General features: G+C 40.8%; 1 protein-coding gene across 2 annotated transcripts in view; it reads right to left on the bottom strand.

Moving 5' to 3' along the window:
• LOC149162409 (chlorophyll synthase, chloroplastic-like) overlaps window positions 1–19936 on the bottom strand; it is a 195071-nt gene that overhangs the window by 23462 nt on the left and 151673 nt on the right. For both annotated transcript variants that reach the window (XM_089437253.1, XM_089437254.1), the window contains exon 13: window positions 4019–4095. In XM_089437253.1, coding sequence (XP_089293379.1) covers window positions 4019–4095 — 77 coding nt within the window. The remainder of the gene's footprint in view (window positions 1–4018; window positions 4096–19936) is intronic.

Consider the following 19936-nt stretch of genomic DNA (forward strand, 5'->3'; position numbering starts at 1 on the left):
TGTCACTGGAAAAACCCAATGTGCGAAAACCGGTGCAGCAGACGATGGTTTCTTTATTACTCTTCAGCAAAAATCTCATGTACAAGATACAACCAGCAGAATAGAAGAGGATTCTCTGTGAGAAATTTTATAGACACTTCTCGGCGAGTTTCTGATCTAGGAGAGAACCTGTTGCCCCCTCTGCATCTCACTGCGTCAACCCCTGCATGAGGACTACGCAGTCCCAGCATCACACTGCCTCTGCGTTGTCCCTTCTCTGCGTCACAGCCTCTGCATTGTCCACCCTCTACTTTGTGTCTTCTGCTCTTGCACTCCCAACTGATGTTGATACCCTCTCTCTCCTTCTCACCTGCAGCTCTCCCTCTCATTCGATTTTCTCTTGCCGAACTTCGACCAGTGAGAAAATCGATCTTACTCGGATAACTGAGTATCTGCCTCTGGTGTGTTTTCCAAATACCCATCGAAGTCCTTATAATCCTTCAGTTGAGTAATCAATGGCCCAAATTAGATTATAATCAATGGCTCAGATCATATTGACTTGATCCTCGTCTTCTTCTAGAAGTTTCACCCACAATTAGATTAATACCTTTTAATTTTTTAATTTCGTAAGTTTGCACTTAGGCCCTCATTAAAAATAATTAATTATTTTAATAAAACTGTCTCCGGGTGGAATTTCTAAAAACAATTTATGGGTATTGTGGAATAAATGTGTCTAAGGCTCTAAGCCTCCCTGCAAAATTTGAGACTTAAAGCACATCCGATGCTACCAGAAATCAACACCTATTAAGTGCTCCCAACCCCTAAAGGAAAGGACATGTTTAAGGTACATCCTTCAAGTTGTAGGTGTCATGTGGATAATGATGAGGCAGATTGGGACACATGGGTCTCAAGGCCAAATGCCATGGGCCCAAGGGTGGTAATGATGAGGGATGTCCACATATCTGGATGTATGAATGTAGGAGGGATCAATCGTGGCACATGAGTTACCCCGCCCTTTGTTTTCCACACTTCTTCCTTTTCCTTTTACCTTTTATTGATTTTTCTTTTATTTTACTGCTCGGGACTCCAGGGGATGACAGCATGTTGCGTATGATATAGCAGTGATTACCCCCTTAAGGTGGGGCAGTTCATCATCCACTAGGGGTTGGGACATGCATGGGTTCCTTAATGATGTAGGGGCAATCATAGTCGTAGGAACCACGGTGATGACCATAATGATAAGGGGTAAAGCTCATTTTTCACTTTTTCCCACGTGCTAAATTTTATTGTCCCGATCATCCTTTGTATTTTGTGGTATTATTTCCTTTTGTATGTGGCCATGATATGATTTTATCTATTTTTCTTAGCTGCATTAACCTCTGGGGCATCGTTCCAAGCCCAGCCCAGACATGTGAAAAAGGGGAGGGGGAAGTACCAGAGCCTTATGGACCCAGTGGTCGTGTGGACCTAGAGAGGGAAGATGATGAAATAGGGCATGTAATGTGTGGAGGGGAGTGAAAAATGTGGAACAGGAAGGCAAGACCATGCTACCAAAATTGAGGTTTCCCAGGTAGTACCCATCCTAAAGTTGTAAGCCTATAGAGGAGATCCCAGGGGACTAAGGTTGAGGATTAACCCGCCATTTAAGGTTGAGGAACAAGACTATAGTCGAAACCCTTCCTTCTAACAAGTCCCCCAATAATCCTTACCCAAGTGTGCCCAAGGAAAACAAGCATAAGCACCCGATTGCCCAATGAAAGACATACCTTTAGGATTGGATGGCCCACCCTCAAACATATAATTTCAGCATATGGGCGAGGGTACATATGACTAGCTCAAGGAGTGGAGATCAACTGACACAATATTGGCTACACGGATGGTTATCGAGGCTACTGGAAAATCTAGGAGAAAAGTTCTCCTATGGGGTCACCCACTGGGGGTGGCTAACAAACCCTTGGGCAATTAATCTGTAAGGGGCATTACACTTAAGACCCATTTTTGTCAGTAAACTATCTTTGTTCAGTGGTACTTCCTCCTTCCCCTGCAGACTCAGGCAGCATCCTGCCCTCTCTCTCCATGTCTGCACATTTTTCTTTTCTTTCTATACTTGACATATTTCAAAACAGAAGCTTCATTCTCTATTTCTTCTCTAGCTTGTGTTTCTCTCCAGCAGCCTTCGAGAAAATAATAATAATCATAATAATATCCTCTTTCCCCCTACTTAGCATAGCACTTATCTCCAACTATGGTGTCTCCTTGGTCATGGTTATTCCTCCTAGAATCTTGGGGATAATGGAAGTTATAATTGTGACAATTGTCATTTAACTTGTCCACCACTGGGACTCCGACCACCTACAATTATTTGATAGCAAAGAACCCTAATTACTCTCATGCTAGCTCCCATAACATTTTCAAATAAAGAGAATACTTTATTTATATATTTATATATTTATTTATTTATAATAATAATACACAAATATTTACACCTGTCCTTTAAACATTTCAAATTTAGTCTTCACCTCATGGTCAGTGTATCTACTTCAAATATTTACAAATAAACATAAGACCATAGAGTCCTTCAAGAATTAATTTGCACTAGGGGTATCACACTTTGTGTGCTTTGTGTGCCTTCATTCTACACTTAATGTGTGCAATATGGATTTATGAACCATCTAATTCATAACATTGGGTCAACATATAATAATATAATTTTAATACAATTTGGTTCACATAAAAAAAAAGAAAAATTGACAATGAACTTAGAACGTACCTTTATGCATAATACAATAAAGTTAAAAACAATATCCAAGAAATGATGCCAAGAGAGAAACTGTTTCTCGGATTTTAACATTTTAGAAAGTCTATAGTAATGTGTAATGAGATGATTAAACTTTTGTACTATTTTGCCATTCATTACACCTGTAACTAAAAATTTCAATTTTTATTATAGACAATTATTATAAACTTTACTACATTATTCTAATTTCCTTGCCCACCAAATAAAGATGAACAGTAACAGCCCTAGCAAATCCCAATACAACAAAGATGATCTTCTTAAGAGCCCTACAAATTGCAAATGTATGATTTTGTGAAGTAGTGAACCAATAATGAAATGTTCATATTTTTAAATTTTAGGATCCTATCTTAAAAACACTCGTTAGTTTGCATCTCTATATGGTGACTAACTTGTAGTATTGATTTTATGATTTATTTGTTTCCACCATTATTTGAATATTGCTACTAAGCTATATACACATCTCTAATTTAGTAAATAAATCAACTTCAATATCAATGATGTCATTTATTTAACTGATATTGCTGGTTATAGACAAAAAATAAAAAATAAAAAACCCTAACAAATCACATTTCAGGTTTATATTGCCCTTTTTTTCAAGCCTTGGCGATTTTTGGTGATTTTGTTCTTAAAAATCACAATTTCACACTTTTTTTTCTAAAAATCACATTTTTTTCCAAGTGAATTCTTGTTTTCTGTTTGACATCACAATTTTTCACAATGTTGCAAATTTTTCAGTGATTTATTCATCTATTCACTGGTAGGTCTTGAAGAGTCATGAAAGTTCTAGGTGTCTACGGCTATAGATAATTTGATACAAAGTAGCACATGTTTTGACAACCCGAAAACCAGTGACTATGGCAGAAACAAAAATGTATCTTGGGATGATAGTAAACCATAGTCCATTGAAGTCATGCTTTCTATTTATTGAAGGTGCACAACTGAAATTCAAAAGGAAAGCTTCCATTGTTATAGTATGGCATAGATGGATTCAAAGACTCAAGCACAGTAGCATGATATTCAGAACCAACTGATCAACAAATTATGCAGTTCAAACAGGAAACAAGAAAACAACCAAGTTATGTTTATGCAAAAGAGGATGACAGATGGAAGAAGAGATAACAAATATATCTAAAGATCAGAAAAATAGATTAGTTGACTATAGCTCAATTAAGCCCGAGTAAAATAGAATTGATAAAACTCAGCTTAAGCTTGCCTAGAAAAGTAACAGACATGGGGTCTTACTTGGAGGATAATTTGCGGAGTGATCAAACCAAGCAGGGCTAGAGCATAGTACTGTTTCCCTGTCGCAAAAAGATAACCTGCAACCAGTTTGACATGGTGATGGAAGAGTGTTTAGTATTATAAGATAAATTCCAATTGCCTAGTTCAAAGACATATTAGACCCATTTAAATACTAAGCATTTGCCATTAAATCATAGTTTGCAGCACCTCAAATAAAAACTTTTGTTTTTAACTCAAGCTACAATGTATCCATCATGTAGCACATCTTGGTGAAGTTACAATAATACTATATTCAAGTAGAAGAGGAGGCACAGAGCAAGGTATTATGACACTAGTCACCTGGTTTTAACCAGTGTTCCACCAAGTCTCCGGGATGTGGGGACGGGGGAGCGGGGGAACGCAGGAGCAGCCTATGCAAAAGCTCCCACCAATTTTTAGGAAACGTGGGGGGGCGTCGGGGTATTTAACACAAGGGACCCCAATAAAAATAGTAACTGTAAAATACTAAAAAATTATAAATGATTAATTTTTAATAATTAATTATACAATGCTATTCATTATTTTTATAATTATTTTATTAATTATAGAAATTTTAATGTATTAGATTTTATATATCAAAAATTATTAGTAATTATATTATAATAATTTTTTTACAAATAAAGAAAAATCTAAAACATTTTAAAATATCTAATTTAATTACTTATATATAAATTTATAAACAATATTCTTAGAAAAGAAAAAATATAATAATTTTAAATCATCATAACATATATATCTTAAATGTTTTTTTACGAATAAATATCCAAACAATATCTCCAACAAAGAAAGAAGGGCAAGTAGAACAATGAAAATTATTTTTCATGCTACCAAACCATTATTTTAATATTATTCTGATCTCACAATCTGCTATCAGCGACCATGGATCTATCTGATTGTATATATTTATCAAGAAGTCGTGAACAAAAGCAAAACACGAGTCATGTCATTTAGATTATGAAGTTGGCATCATTTATGCCATTAGTTGATCTGATTCTCGGAGCGTGCAAAGGGCTAATCCATACCCAACCAACCTCCATTATTGGCGATAGAATTCAATGAATGAACAAATCAGTTTCAGTCAGAAGCTCAACACGCCTCTGCAAGTGGACCTCATAATTTTCTTGACACAAAGTACAAATTCATATTTCGTACACTCCAGACCGTACTGTACCTTACCCTTACCCGCCCATTAAATTGCTTGGCGACAAAATAGCATGTGAGCATAAATTTGACCTCGAATTTTTTTGGAAACGCAGGAAACATTTCCTCTTTTGGGAGGAATCCCCCCCCCCTTCGAGTTTCCTCACATTTCTGTTTTTTTAGGGACGGGGAGAAATGTACCCCAGACGTCCCCGGAGCGCAAGGAAGCGCAGGGACGCATTTCCCAGGTGTTGGGACGCGTCCCCGTGGAACACTGGTTTTAACTACTGTGCCCCAGCAACTTGGAGTGAATGAGAATGGAACTTGCTACATGCAGCTAATGATTCTAACAAACCACTATTCACATGCTTATGTCCAGAGTCTAGAAGCATCAAAAAAGATTGAAAATATATGTAACAATGCAATCTTTGACATGCAGCCAAATATGGATCTGCTCAACCAAGTTCCATCTTCCACCGTCAGTTGCCATATATTAGAGATCAATTCCAATATATCAATGTTACTTGCAGGCAGGTAAATATTTGCTACAATCTAAAGGTAATTGTCAAAAATAAGCCAGAGTAATGTACACTTGCTTATTGTCTAGAAAAGCAATATGTTGGATCAATTATAGTATGGTTGGTTGTACTCTATCCAGACACAAAATATCCAGAGATATTTTAGGACCATCAAATCCATTGTACCAAGCATAGTATTCAGAACCAGAACCCATGACCGGACCGGTCCAACTATCAAACCGGGTTTCAAACTAGAACCGGTCAAACTGGGACTGGTCAGATCTCAATGAACCGGTCTTTAAAAAAATAAATGAAATAATTATTTTTTAATGGAAAAAAAAAATATATTTTTAAGATTTAAAACCATAATTCAAAATCAATAGAGACAAAATATGCAAACTTTGCTCATCTATATACCATGTAAAGGAGAATATCTCAAAATGGCACCAAGTGCAATACATATCAGCAACAAAATACATAATCAATGAGGCTTTGGATGGCCTCTAGAGTCCAAAAACAATGCTATAAGCTATGGGGCCACTGGCATATTACAAATCTACATATCAATGATCAACATGATCACTCCTCATTATGACCAAACTCATCACCACTACTAGACATGGGATCATCAACATGAGCTACATAAATAATCTAGCGCAGAGTTTGAGGACTCCTAGTACTCCTCTGCAACCTCAGTAGTAGTGGTAATAGTAGCAGCAAAACTAGACATCAAAACTACAAATCACTGATCAACATGATCACTCATGAAATTCATCATTCATTCAGTACTACTAAAAATGGGATCATCAACAAGAGATACATAAACATCATCTAGCTCAAAGTCTTCAAACTTGGATTGCTCAACCTTATAATATGATAGAAATTGAAAAAGTATAAGATGCCTAACCAATGATTTTGATTTGAGTGAAGGGTTCATCTCCTCAACCTTATAATGTGGTAGAAAAAGCATAGCATGCCTAACCAATTATTTTCCTTTGAGTGAAGGGTACATTTTTGTTAAGGCCATGGTAGAAGAGTTCAACAATCAATACCACCAACATCAACAAAATTCAACAATCAATGCCACCAACAGCAAGGTACTTAAAGGGCTTCATGGTCTTCATCAAATGCCAATCTCATACCTCACGCATGACAGAATCAAATGGAACATTGCAAACCCCCAAACCATGAAATCCAGAAAACCATTAAGTCTGCTGAATTTTGAGTGAAATCTATAATTCTAGTTTCTCCATATGAAATCCAATGAGGTCGAAACCACTCTCAAACATCCTGAGTCATTTCATGGTAATGTTAAAAAATTAAGCAAAAGGATTCCTTTTAATTTAAGAATTTAACATTAGCATTACCATTAAGAATTTAACATTACCATTGAATGCCAACGTTGCTAGGGTTGAAATATGTGAGGCAAATGAGGGGGGAGGCATGTTTTTCTTGGAGGTTCTGTTTTTGGAGGGAAACAACCCCAAGTTTCCCTCAAAACCACTTCAAAACTCACAAAATTGCATTTTGTGGGGTCTGCAGCTGGCCTGTAAATAAATTGGGTGGTTTATGATGGAACTGGCTGGTTTACGAGAAAACTAGTCAATTATCTCATAAACTGGCTGGTTTATGCCCGGTCAGACCAAAAAATTGTCAAGTCTGCTCAGATAACCTAGTTTTTTAATCGATTCAGAGGCTTAGGCTAATGAACTGGCCGGTTTACGGTTCGAACTGACTTGTTTTAAATATTACCAAGAATGCAAATTGGTATGTTGAGAACGCTGAAGAAGAGAAATCTACTTGGATGCTTTCTAACCATGTATTTAAGGCTTCAATAAAGGTTTCCCAAACATTCTCAAATCTTCCATTTTACGAAAGGAATAAAACCAATGTTTTTAAAACCGGAACCAGTGACCGGACTGGTCCACCTAATGAACCGGTTTACCGACCCGAACTAGTCTAACTGGGACTGGTTTGGTCTAAACGAACCAGTTTTAGAAAAATACATTAAATAATTATTTTTTAATGAAAAAAAACTATTTTTAAGATTTAAAACCATGATTCCAAGCCAATAGAGACAAAATATGCAAAGATTGCTCATTTATATACCATGTAAAGGTGAATATATCAAAATGGCACCGAGTGCAATACATATCATCGACAAAATACATAACCAATGAGGCTCTAAATGGCCTCTAGAGTGCAAAAATAAAGCCTACAAACTATGGGGCCAGTGGCCTACTACAAGACTGCAGTATACATATATGATAATACTATAATAGTGATCAACATTATCACTTGAAACTTCTCATGAGTCATCATGATCAAACTCAGTTGGTTGAGTCTCGACTCCCAAACTTTGCAGTCACAAACTTCTCTATTGGTTCAGTGACTTGAGTCTCAAACTTCTGAAGGTATTCTGCCCTAATATGCCCTATTATTTCATTTGGTGCTCCACATGGCTTTACATGGCCTCCTATCCCAGCCAAGTGTTGCTTGAACCTGTTAATACCCCCTCCTTGAATGGATTTTTGGTAATATTTGCAAATCATTTTGCCATCAACCATATCACAATGAGCCCATGCAGTATCTCTGGCTTTTGGAGGCATGATGACTACTACTTAGCTTAAACTCTGTTGTTCCACTACTCCAGCAAAAACTCAACACTCTCCAAGCTCCCAAGCAAACTCACAAACACTCCAAATGAGATGTGTGAGACAAATGAGAGGGAGAGGGGCCTCTTAAAGGCTTGGAGAGGGTGTTTTTGGAGGGAAAGCACCCTTAGTTTCCCTCCAAAACCCCTAAAACACAATGAAAAAGTCGCTTTTGGGCTCACGGTGAGCATGCCTCCTAACCGGCCGGTTTAGGACGGAACCTAAACCAGCCGGTTAGGACTGGTTTAAGGCAAAAAATGGAGAAGTGCCCCCTCTAACCGGGTTTTTTGGCCGGTTTCGACCAGTGGGCCTGCTAACCGGCCGGTTAGACCGGTAACCGGTTAGCAAGGCTGGTTTTGAAAACTATGAATAAAACTAGCCTAGGTTATGTTGTCAGCATATAACTAGTTCATTTGCCCAGTGTACATAGAAATAAGGAAAATCTTCACTACATAGGAAAATCTAGTGCTGCCTTTTATCTAAATCACAGTTTTAAACACTGGAACCAGGTTTTGAACTAGGCCACCTATCAAACCGGGGTTCAAACTAGATTCAATGAACCATAATTAAAAAAATAAATAAAATAGATAAATTTTTAATGAAAAAAAATAAGTTATGATTCCAAACCATTAGAGACAAAATATGCAAATTTTGCTCATTTATATAACATGTAAGGGTGCATATATCAAAATGGCACCAAGTGAAATACAAATCATCAACAAAATACATAACCAATGAGGCTATAAATGGCCTCTAGAGTCCAAAAACAATGCTACAATTCAAGCTACTTGGCCACTAGCCTACTACAAATCATTGATCCACATGAGAACTCATCAAACTCATCACCACTACTAGACATGGGATCATCACCAGAACCTACATAAACATCACCTAAATCAGAGTTTGAGGACTCCTCTGCAACCTCAGCAATAGTAGAAGCAACCACCTATAAAAAACCCTTGGTTTCCTTAGAAACCACCTAAAAACCAACCGCAGGTGCCCCTCCTTGTCACATGCACGTATTGATGAACCGATCCAGTTTGTAGCAGACCTAGCTAGTTAGGACCAATTCGTACCTAACTCGTACCAACTAGTCCCCAAACCGGATTTATGTGGCAGTTAATTACCTTGACTTTACTAGTCAGCTAGTTTGACTAGTTACTGGTTTGGACTAGCGAGTTTTTAAAACTATGATCTAAATTAAATGAAATAAAATTCTTCAAAAGAAGACCCAACATAATGTACTACACTTTTTTGCTTGTAATAGAAATACATATTCATAATCTAAATATAACCTATAGCAGCGATAAAAAAGAAACATGCCAGAGGTAAGTTGCATGAAACTTAGAAGTGAGTACATGTTTCAGAAATAGGAAATTTTAGAAATGTGACTTGTTACCGCTTAATCTAGCAACGGTCCTAGGAGGGGTTCTAAAGGGGCAACTACTAGACCAAGTGGCAACAATGGGACAACGACCAATTGTAACCTCAGCCAATGTCCCCTGCTCTTTACAGACTTTCACCGATGGGAGGGGTCACGGTATGAGGGAAATCACTATGAATGGTATATTAATGATGGACAGATAGTGATTTCAAGAGCCCATTCATAGGAGAGACTCAGATGATCGAGCTCACTTTCTCAAGAAGCAAGGTGTAAGGCTCTCTAAGAAAGGCTTTAGAGGAAGCCTAGACCTGGGGATGAAGAATGCCCTAGACCTAAGATCCTTAAGGAAAAAGGATTTTCTCAATGATCTTGATAAATAGGATGATTAAGGTGCAGGACCACAAAGAAGCCCAAGTGGACTCTGTTGAAGAATGTAACTAGTGTCGGTCTTCATAATTGTATTTGAGTCATGATGTAATTTATTTGTCAAAAGAAAGAAAAAGGAAATTTTATTATTAAATAAATTGACTTATTAAAGCATGGGTTTCATGCTTGGGTCAATTGTTTTTAGGTCAAAGCCTCCATTGAAGGCTTCTAGGGTTTATGTCAAGTGTCCTTGTCCATGTCATAATGTAAAAGAACCTTCTTAGGCTTCATTTGTCAAGAAAGAAATTTATTTTAATATAAAATAGGTCAATTAGGCCTCCTCCACCAAGTTGGCCTCAAACTAGACAAGTCGGCCTAACTGAGGGGCAGAATCTCCTATATAAAGGCAGCAACTCGACCTCATTTGGAGCACTCACTCATCAAGTTCGATCTGCAACTTCTGGGGCCACAAAAAGTGCGAAATTCAAGGCATAAGCAGGAAAAAGTTGTTGAAGAATGTAACTAGCTTCAGTCTTCATATTTATATTTGAGTCAAAGAATGGAAAAAAAATTATTATTACAATGACTTATTAAAGCATGGGGTTCATGCTTAGGTCATCATTTTATAGGTCAAAGTCCCCATTGAGGACTCCTAGGTTTTATACTGAGTCATTAGAGTCATTGTCCACTTAATGAGACCCTTCATGGGCTTTTCAATCATGTAAAAAGAATTATTATTGAGTCAAAAATTGTTAATTTTAGGCAACAATGGTATGTTCTATGCTTTAGAGCAATTTTACTTCAATTTCTTTATGAGCACAATATCAATTTCAGTTTAGCAATCACATAAACATGTAAGTAAAATGTTGATAGAACATAAACATAAACAGCGGAAGACAAGCCAAGACAAGAGGACACGAGATGTGGCACCAGCCAAGGACAAACCCCAATGTGGGGAAACCATTGATCAAATCTTCTTTTAGTCTTCAATAGTTCAGTAGAGAGATAGTACAATTTACAAATTCTGATAATTTATAACAGCAGCAAATGAGCCCTAACCAGAAAAGTCAACATTGGTCAACCGGGCATATTTCTTCCTCAATTCAGCTCAGTGAAACCCAATCAAATTCGGCCTCCAACGCAAGTCTAATCAACCCAAAACAGTGCGAAAAAATCCAGTCAACAAAAGTCAACCCTGTGGCCAACCCTAGTATAGTGAACGTTGGTCAAACAAGAGGTCAGATTGCCTCGGTTCTTGTGCCCAAATCTGCGGCCTGCTAAGACAAAATTCCTCCACCCAAAATCGCACCAAAAACAGGTCAACGCTTGGTCAATGCAGTCAAAACAGCCTCCTGCAAATTTGGTCAACATTGGTCAACGATTGGAACAGAAAAGTACAGTCCTTCTTCGCACGTGTGGAGAGCTGCCCAGAAATCCATACCCAATCATGTGAGGAGAGAGAGATGTGTGAGAAGTGAAGTGTGTCCAAATGAGGATGAGGCATCATGTATTTATAGGCTAATGTTGAGGATGAATAGATGTGACTATTGGGCTTCTAAGCCTACATGAGTTTGTTGGCCGACCTTGACAATTTGTCCATAATCAAAATAAATTCATAACTTCATTTGTACATGTCAGAATCAGATGATCTTTAGATCAATCCTACACCTCTCGGAGAGAGGAATCCAAGAAAAATATCAATTGTCATAAATAAAATGACCCATTTGGAGTTTGGCCGTAGTTGCCAATTTTAACACTCCCTTTCAACTAGGGATAACTCCACCTGCTAATCCATTTGCTAATCTGTACTATCTCTACCATCCATGCACTGCTTTGTTGAACTATGAAGAAGAAGAAGTGATCGAGAATGTATCATACCATTTTCTACTGACCCGAAGTTTGTTCCAATCAAAAGAGAGCGCCTCATACCACTCTTACTGACCCAAACTCAGTTCCCATTGATCCCAAATCAATATTGGACATCCTAGCATAGGGAGTACGGTAGTACACGATGCGTCCATCGGTAGTACTATGGTCCCTATCCTCATTTCCCTACTCATTGGCTAGATGCGAGGTACTTCCCATGAGTCCCAGACTGCATGGGTAGGATGTTGTTGGAATTTCTAAGTCTAACATGTTAGAAACCCTTCATGTACTTTACTGATTTATTCCTACCTACTTGTTCTGTTAATTAACAAGTTATTTACCACGTAAATATTGGAAATAAATACAAGTACATGCTCAACACATTACAGATCATCAACTGAAGGAAATAGAAACAAGCACACAAGTGACACCGTTGTTTTTGGACTAATGTCCCCGGGAAAACCTAATGCTAGAAAACCGTTGCAGCTATCTGAGGGTTTGATTTATTAAGCAGTTTCAGAATACAATCTGGGTGCCAAATCTGGCATACCCAACAGAGAAAAATCTCGGCAGTAGTACCTCTCTACTCGGAAGCAGATATTTCGGCTGAAACCCCGGATAAACACTCTGGCAGCTCCACAGCTCCAATCTACCCCACGAAACCCCAGCGTCAACCTCTCTCTGGCCTAGCGTTAGCCCAGTGTCACTCTAGCTTGGCCTGCGTCAGCGCTCTGGCCTTCTGTGTCTCCCACGCTATCCCTCTGAGGCACTGCGCAACTCCTGGTTGCCTCTGTATGAACCCTTCGCTGCTTCTGCGTCCCTCTCTTCAGCTACTGCGCTGATCCTCCTAGTGCTATCTCTGCCTCCTCTGCTTCTGTATTCATTGCCCCTCAGCTGCAACTTTGATCACTCTCTAAACTTTCTCAGCAAACCCAGCCCCAGAAAGTCGAAATCTTGATCTCTTGGTGTGTTCTCCAAGTGATCCTCAAGCCTCCTCTTATACTTTTCTCGTTGACAAATCAACGACCAAGATTAAGTCCCTAATCAACAGCTAAGATTAGATCTAGCTTGATCCATGCCTTTTGGACCATTCTAACACAGCTTTATATTAATTCACATTAATATTTTATTTTCCCTAAGTTTAGACTTAGGGACTCCAATAAAATATTAATTATTTTAATATCTCCCAAACTGTTTAGAATCTGCCCAAACCCTTTCTAGGTATTGAAGATCTCATGTGCCTTAGCCTCTCCACCAATTTCCGTGGCTAGAGCACATCCGATGCTACCCCAAATCAACACTCCCTCTTAGCGAGGATTGTGCTCTAGTAATACTCCTTACTAAGCATCACTCTGATCATCCGACATCAGTCCTTGTGTTGATGCTAGGCATGATGCCCAACATCCTCTGCACTGTTGCATCCTATACTGCTACCCATGGCCCTGCCACTGCCACCACTGCATCCATACTACAACTCCCTCTGCATCTGTGTTGTTGCCCATGGCCCTACCACTGCCACTACTGCATCTACACTGCAACCCCTCTCATCATGTTGCATTGTGTTGCCCATAGCACTACCATTGCTAATTGTTGCACTGCAACCCAGTTACTGAGAAGTAAGTAACTGATCTCCCAACTCTGACATCTCCGTCAGGCTAGAAACACTCCTGATGCTGAAGCTCCCTCTGTCACTGACAAGTGCTCCCTCTACTCTGCTGCAACAACTCCATGCATCTCGCACCGTTGCACACCTCTCTGTGCCATCCTGCACTGGTGCAACACTCTCGTGCCTCTCGCATTGTTGCAGCCTGCTAGCCTCGCGTTGTCCTAGGAATCCTGCACTGTAGCTCCCTCTGTCACTCCATCCGCATCCGTCTCTACTGACATTCGCCAGTATGCGACTCCTCTTCGAGACTCCCGTAGCAAGGTCTAATCCAAGAGGCTAGGCACCTCAAGGATCTTGCCCCTCATCGCCTGTAATCCTCCTGACTACAACTCGATGTCTCCCCACTTCTTCTGAAGTGGCACATGAGCACTCATGGCACAATCATCGTCTGTCTCCACTTCCTTCTCTGCCCTTGCTGGCGCTGCCTTAGTCTCAGAGGCCTCTCCCTTACTCTTCTTCCTTGGACATTGGGCCGCATAATGACCCAGCTCCCCACAGTGGAAGCGTTTGACCTTAGAGAGGTCCTTCTTCTTCTGTTTCTCCTGTTTTCCCTCAGATGCTAGGGCAACATCCTCCTCCTTCTTGATTTTGATCCCCTTATCGTTGCTTCCCACCTTGCTCAGCCTTCTGATCTCTTCTTAGCGAAGAGAAACCCACATTTCCTCCCAATCTAGAAGGGTCGCCCTGCCCAGTATGCTCTGGACAAACACCTCCCAGTCTTTTGAAACTGCGTTCAAGGTTGTTCTCACCATCAATTCTAGATCCGACGTTGCCCCTATGGAAGTCAACTAATCCCAGATCTCCTTCAATCGACCGAAGAATTGGTCGATCTGTTCTACATTCTGCATCTAGTATGATCGCAGTTGATTTTCTAGTAGCATCTTCCTCTGCACGGAAGTATGCTGATACAACTTGGTCAGGGCCTCCCACATCTCCTGTGTCGTGTTCTTCTCGGCAATATGTGGTACTATATGATCCTTGACCCTGTCAAGGATGATACTCTTAGCCCTCGCCATTGCATCCTCGTACCTGTCATTATTAGCCGGGTCAACTGGGATAGCTATCGTCCTCAAGGCGAAGTGCTTGACACGATTCCTGTCTAGTACGGATAAGATTTTGGCCTTCCAGCCGTGAAGTTTGAGGCTCCGTCCAGTCTGTCCTGGTCTCTTACTCCATGTAGTGCCATTTCACTGCTCCTCTACTTCCCTCCTGGAAGTTCTCGGTATGACTCCTCTGAGCCTCGATTTCCCTCCTGGAAACCCTTCTGCCAATGTCGAGATGCCCCTCTCCAATCGTTTGTGCAACTACAACACTGATCTGGATTCCTTGGCTAGAAATCCACCTCGGCAACAACTCCCTCTACCTTGGTCTTGCCCTGTTAGGTATTGTTCTGACTACAGTACCCCACTAGCTCCACTCTGCAACTTACCCACAGCCTCCTAAACCCCAGCAAACTGAAGGTTAGAGCTCCTAGGCTCTGCGCAATCCCGGCACCGGCAAATCAGCTTCCTCAGCCAACTGTGTCAGCACTCCTGGCCTATGCGTGAGCCTGCCTTTGCCTCCCTCAACCTCTATGCTGCCTCTTCCTGGCTCAATCTTGATGACGCAGACACTGTGTCACCCCTTCCTTGCTGCTACTCTGCTAGGAATAGCTTCTGTCACTCGGGACAGTGGTTTTCTGTTGTTGCTGCTCTGTTCGGCTGATGTCCTCAGTTCTCCTGTGATCTGCAACCACCCTCTGATACCATGTTGGAATTTCTAAGTCTAACACATTAGAAACCCTTCATGTACTTTACTGATTTATTCCTACCTACTTGTTTTGTTAATTAACAAGTTATTTACCATGTAAACACTGGAAATAAATACAAGTACGTGCTCAACACATTACAGATCATCAACTGAAGGAAAAAGAAACAAACACACAAGTGACACCATTGTTTTTGGACTAATGTCCCTGCAAAAACCCAAAGCGGGAAAACCGGTGCAGCAATCTGAGGGTTTGATTTATTAAGCAGTTTCAGAATACAATCTGGGTGCCAAATCCAGCATACCCAACAGAGAAAAATATCTGCAGTAGTACCTCTCTACTCGGAAGCAGATATTCCAACTGAAACCCCAGATAAACACTTCAGTAGCTCCATAGCTCCAATCTGCCCCACGAAACCCTAGTGTCAACCTTTAGGGACTGCGTCATCCTCTCTCTGGCCAAGCGTTAGCCCAGCGTCACTCTGGCTTGGCCTGCGTCAACCTCAGGAAGCATTGCATCAACCCTCTGGCCTTTTGTGTCTCCCACGCTGGCCCTCTGAGGCACTGCGCAGCTCATGGCTGCCTCTGTGTGAACCCTTCTATGCTTCTGCGTCCCTCTCTTCGGCTACTACGCTGATCCTCCCGGTGCTATCTCTACCTCCTCTGCTTCTGTATTCATTTCCCCTCAGCTACAACCCTAATCACTCTCTAAACTTTCTCAGCAAAGCCAGCCCTAGAAAGTCGAAATCTTGATCTCTTGGTGTGTTCTCCAAGTGACCCTCAAGCCTCCTCTTATACTTTTCTCGTTGACAAATCAACTACCGAGATTAAGTCCCTAATCAACGGCTAAGATTAGATCTGGCTTGATCCATGCCTTTTGGACCATTCTAACACAGCTTTATATTAATTCACATTAATATTTTATTTTCCCTAAGTTTAGACTTAGGGACTCCATTAAAAATATTAATTATTTTAATATCTCCCAAACTGTTTAGAATCTGCCCAAACCCTTTATGGGTATTGGAGATCTCATGCGCCTTAGCCTCTCCACCAATTTTCATGGCTAGAGCACATCCGATGCTACCCCAAATCAACAGATGTCTCAGCAGGAGAAGGATGAACCATTCATCCAACTCACATGTCGCCAAGGGGTATCACAGGGGAAGGATGAACCACTCACTCTGTACACAACAAACCACTAGGAGAAGGCTAAACCACTCACCCTATGGTTGCTCACCGCACCAAGAAGTACCCCAAGCCCCCCGGAGCTCCCAGGGCTCAATGTCCATCTGATACAGGATCCTCATAAGAGGGTCTCTCCACGACTCCAAGTCGTTCTCAGAAGGACAAGAATTTGACCTTCCACAGGCTTTGTCAGAATACCGGCGACCTGTTCATCAATCCCAATGTGATGGAGCCTGTACCATATCCCAAATAAAGTGGTACCTGATATCTATATGCTTGGAGCGATCATGAAACACAGGATTCTCTGATAATCGGATCCCACTCTGGTTGTCGCAGAGGATCACGGTGGTATCCAGCACATGTCCAAACAGCTCACTGATGAGCTTCCTCAACCAGTCAGCTTCACAAGAGGCCATACTAGCAGCTATGTATTCGGCCTCGGCAGTGCTCAAGGAAACCGATTTCTGCTTCCTGCTCATCCAGGATATCGAATCAGAACCCAAAGAAAAAACAGCATCCAGAAGTGCTCTTCCAATCCACCACACTGCTAGCCCAATCAGCATCAGAATAACCATACAGCCTCACATTTCAGGCAATGTATCTCAGTCCATGAATGATTATGCCCCAAAGATATCTCAGAAGATTCTTGGCGACAATCCAATCTATATGATGAGGCTCAACCATGTATTGGCTCAATGTGTTAACTGCAAAACATATGTCCGAATGGGAGTTCACCAAGAACATCAGTGCTCCTATTTGTTGACGATATGCAGAAACATTTCCCAATTCAGGTCCAGCAACACTACCACATAACTTCTTAAAGGTAAGTTCCATCGGAGTAGTCACAAGTTTGCAGTCCACCATCCCAAATCTTTTCAATATCTTCAAAACATATTTTCCTTGAGAGAGGAAAATTTCACCTGGCTTTTGCCAAACCTCCAACCCTAGAAAATAGTGCATCGGTCCTAGGTCCTTCATCTCAAATTCAGAAGCCAACTCCCTCTTACATTTGTGAATGAGAGGGTCTACACTTGTTAGAAAGAGGTCGTCCACATAAAGTACCAGAATGAAAGTTTATCATTTTCAACCTTAAAGTAAAGGTTCGGATCAGCTTCACTTCTAGTGAATCCTAGCTTCATCAGATAGCTATCGATTCTCTCATACCAAGCTCAGGGTGCTTACTTCAATCCATAGAGCGCTTTCTTCAACCTACATACATGGGCTTCCCGATCATGAACTTCAAACCCCTCGGGTTGTTCCACATAGACTTCCTCTTTGATTGAACCATGCAAGAACGCGGTCTTGACATCCATCTGATGTAGGTTCCATCCTTGCGAGGTAGCAAGGGCTATGATCGAGCGGATGGTGGTGTATCAGGCAACAGGTGCAAATGCAAAATATCTCATTGTAATCTACACCTTCCTTTTGAGAGAAGCCTCGAGCAACAAAGAGAGCCTTGAACTTTATTGCACTTCCATCAACTCCATACTTGATTTTGTAGAGCCACTTAGAAGTGACAACCGATTTATCCTCGGGTCTAGGGACCACATCCCAGACATCATTCTTCATAACTGACTCGTATGTTGAAGTTTCTAAGTTTACTTAGTTAGAAACCCTCCATGCACTTTATCTGATTTATTCATACCTACCAGTTATTTTCCTTAACAAGTTATTTACAATGTCAATACTGAAAATAAACACTAGTGCATGCTCAACATATTACAGATCAACAACTAAAAGAAACAAGAACAAACACACCATATGACACCATTATTTTTGGACTAATGTCCCTGAAAAAACCCAATGTGGGAAAACCGGTGCAGCTATCTGAGGGTTTTCTTATTAAGCAATATCAGAGTACAATCTGGGTGACGAAACTGGCCTACCCAACAGAGAATTTCCTTAGCAGTAACACCTCTCCGCTTCAAACAAATCTACTGGTTGAAACCCCGGATAATTCTTCTGGCAGCTACTCAGCACTAGTCTGCCCCTGAAACCCCAGCGTCTGCCCAATCTGGACTGCTTCAGCCTCTCCTAGCCCAGCGCTGGCCCTACGTCAGCCTATCTTGGCTTGTGTCAGCCCCTGGAAGCCCTGCGTCAGCTCTCTGAGCCTCAATGTCAGCTACGCTGGCCTTCCTGGTCCTCTGCACAACACTTAGCTGCCTTTGCGTGGCCCTGCGTGAGCAGTGGCTGCCCCTGCGTCTCTCTCTCTGGCTACTCTGCTACTTCCCAGCACTATCTCTACCTCTCTGTCTCTCTGTACTCAATGCCCCTTAGCTGCTCTCCCGATCACCGATTCTATCTCTCTTAGCAAACCCCGCTCTGGAGAATACAATGACTAATCACTTTGGTGTATTCTCCAAGTGACCCTCAAGCCTCCTCTTATACTTTTCCTATTGACATCTCAACGGCCGAGATTAAGTCCCTAATCAATGGCTAAGATTAATCCCATTTGATCCATGTCTTTTGGACCATTCTAACACAGATTCATATTAATACACATTAATATTTTATTTTCCCTAAGTTTAGACTTAGGTACTCCATTAAGAATATTAATTATTTTAATATCTCCTGATCTGTTTAGAATCTGCCCAAACCCTTTTTGAGTATTGGAGATCTCATGTGCCCCAACCTCTCCACCAAATTTCGTGGCTAGAGCACATCCGATGCTACCTCAAATCAACATCATATTCTTCATTCATAGCATCCTTCCATACTTGTTGCTTCACGGCTTCTTCAAATGATGAAGGCTCATTTTGAATGATAGTGCTCATGGCAATCAAATATCCTTGATACATGTTCGGCTTCTTGCTTTCACGGAAAGTACCCCTTGGTGCAATGTGCTTCTCAGCATCTTAAAGAGTCTCCCTAAGCCATGAGGGTCTCCTCTTGGAGGAGGAAGGCTCATGAGGGAGTGGATCAATAGGATCCATAGGTTCATCAACATTAGGCATCGTTTTGTCCTCTTTTTCACCCTGATTTCCTGTGTTAGCTTCTTTCTCCTTCCTTAGGATAGGAAGGTTGTTGATCTTCCTAAGGGCCATATCTTCATTGAAGGTGACATCATGACTTATCTCCGTTGATTTGGGGTAGCATCGGATGTGCTCTAGCCATGAAAATCGGTGGAGAGGTTAAAGCACATGAGATCTCCAATACCTAGAAATGGTTTGGACAGATTGTACCCGGTTTGGGAGATATTAAAATAATTAATATTTTTAATGGAGTTCCTAAGTCTAAACTTAGGAAAAATAAAATATTAATGGGTATTAATATAAAACTGGGTTAGAAGAAGAGCAGGACTATTAGAAGGCAGGGTTTTGACGACGGAATGGAGCGTTCACTGTTTGTGACATG

This window comes from Pinus tabuliformis, chromosome 5_2 (genome assembly GCF_031772625.1).
Source record: "Pinus tabuliformis cultivar Carrire ecotype Pingquan chromosome 5_2, CPIR1, whole genome shotgun sequence".
In the NCBI taxonomy this organism is placed as follows: Eukaryota; Viridiplantae; Streptophyta; class Pinopsida; order Pinales; family Pinaceae; genus Pinus; species Pinus tabuliformis.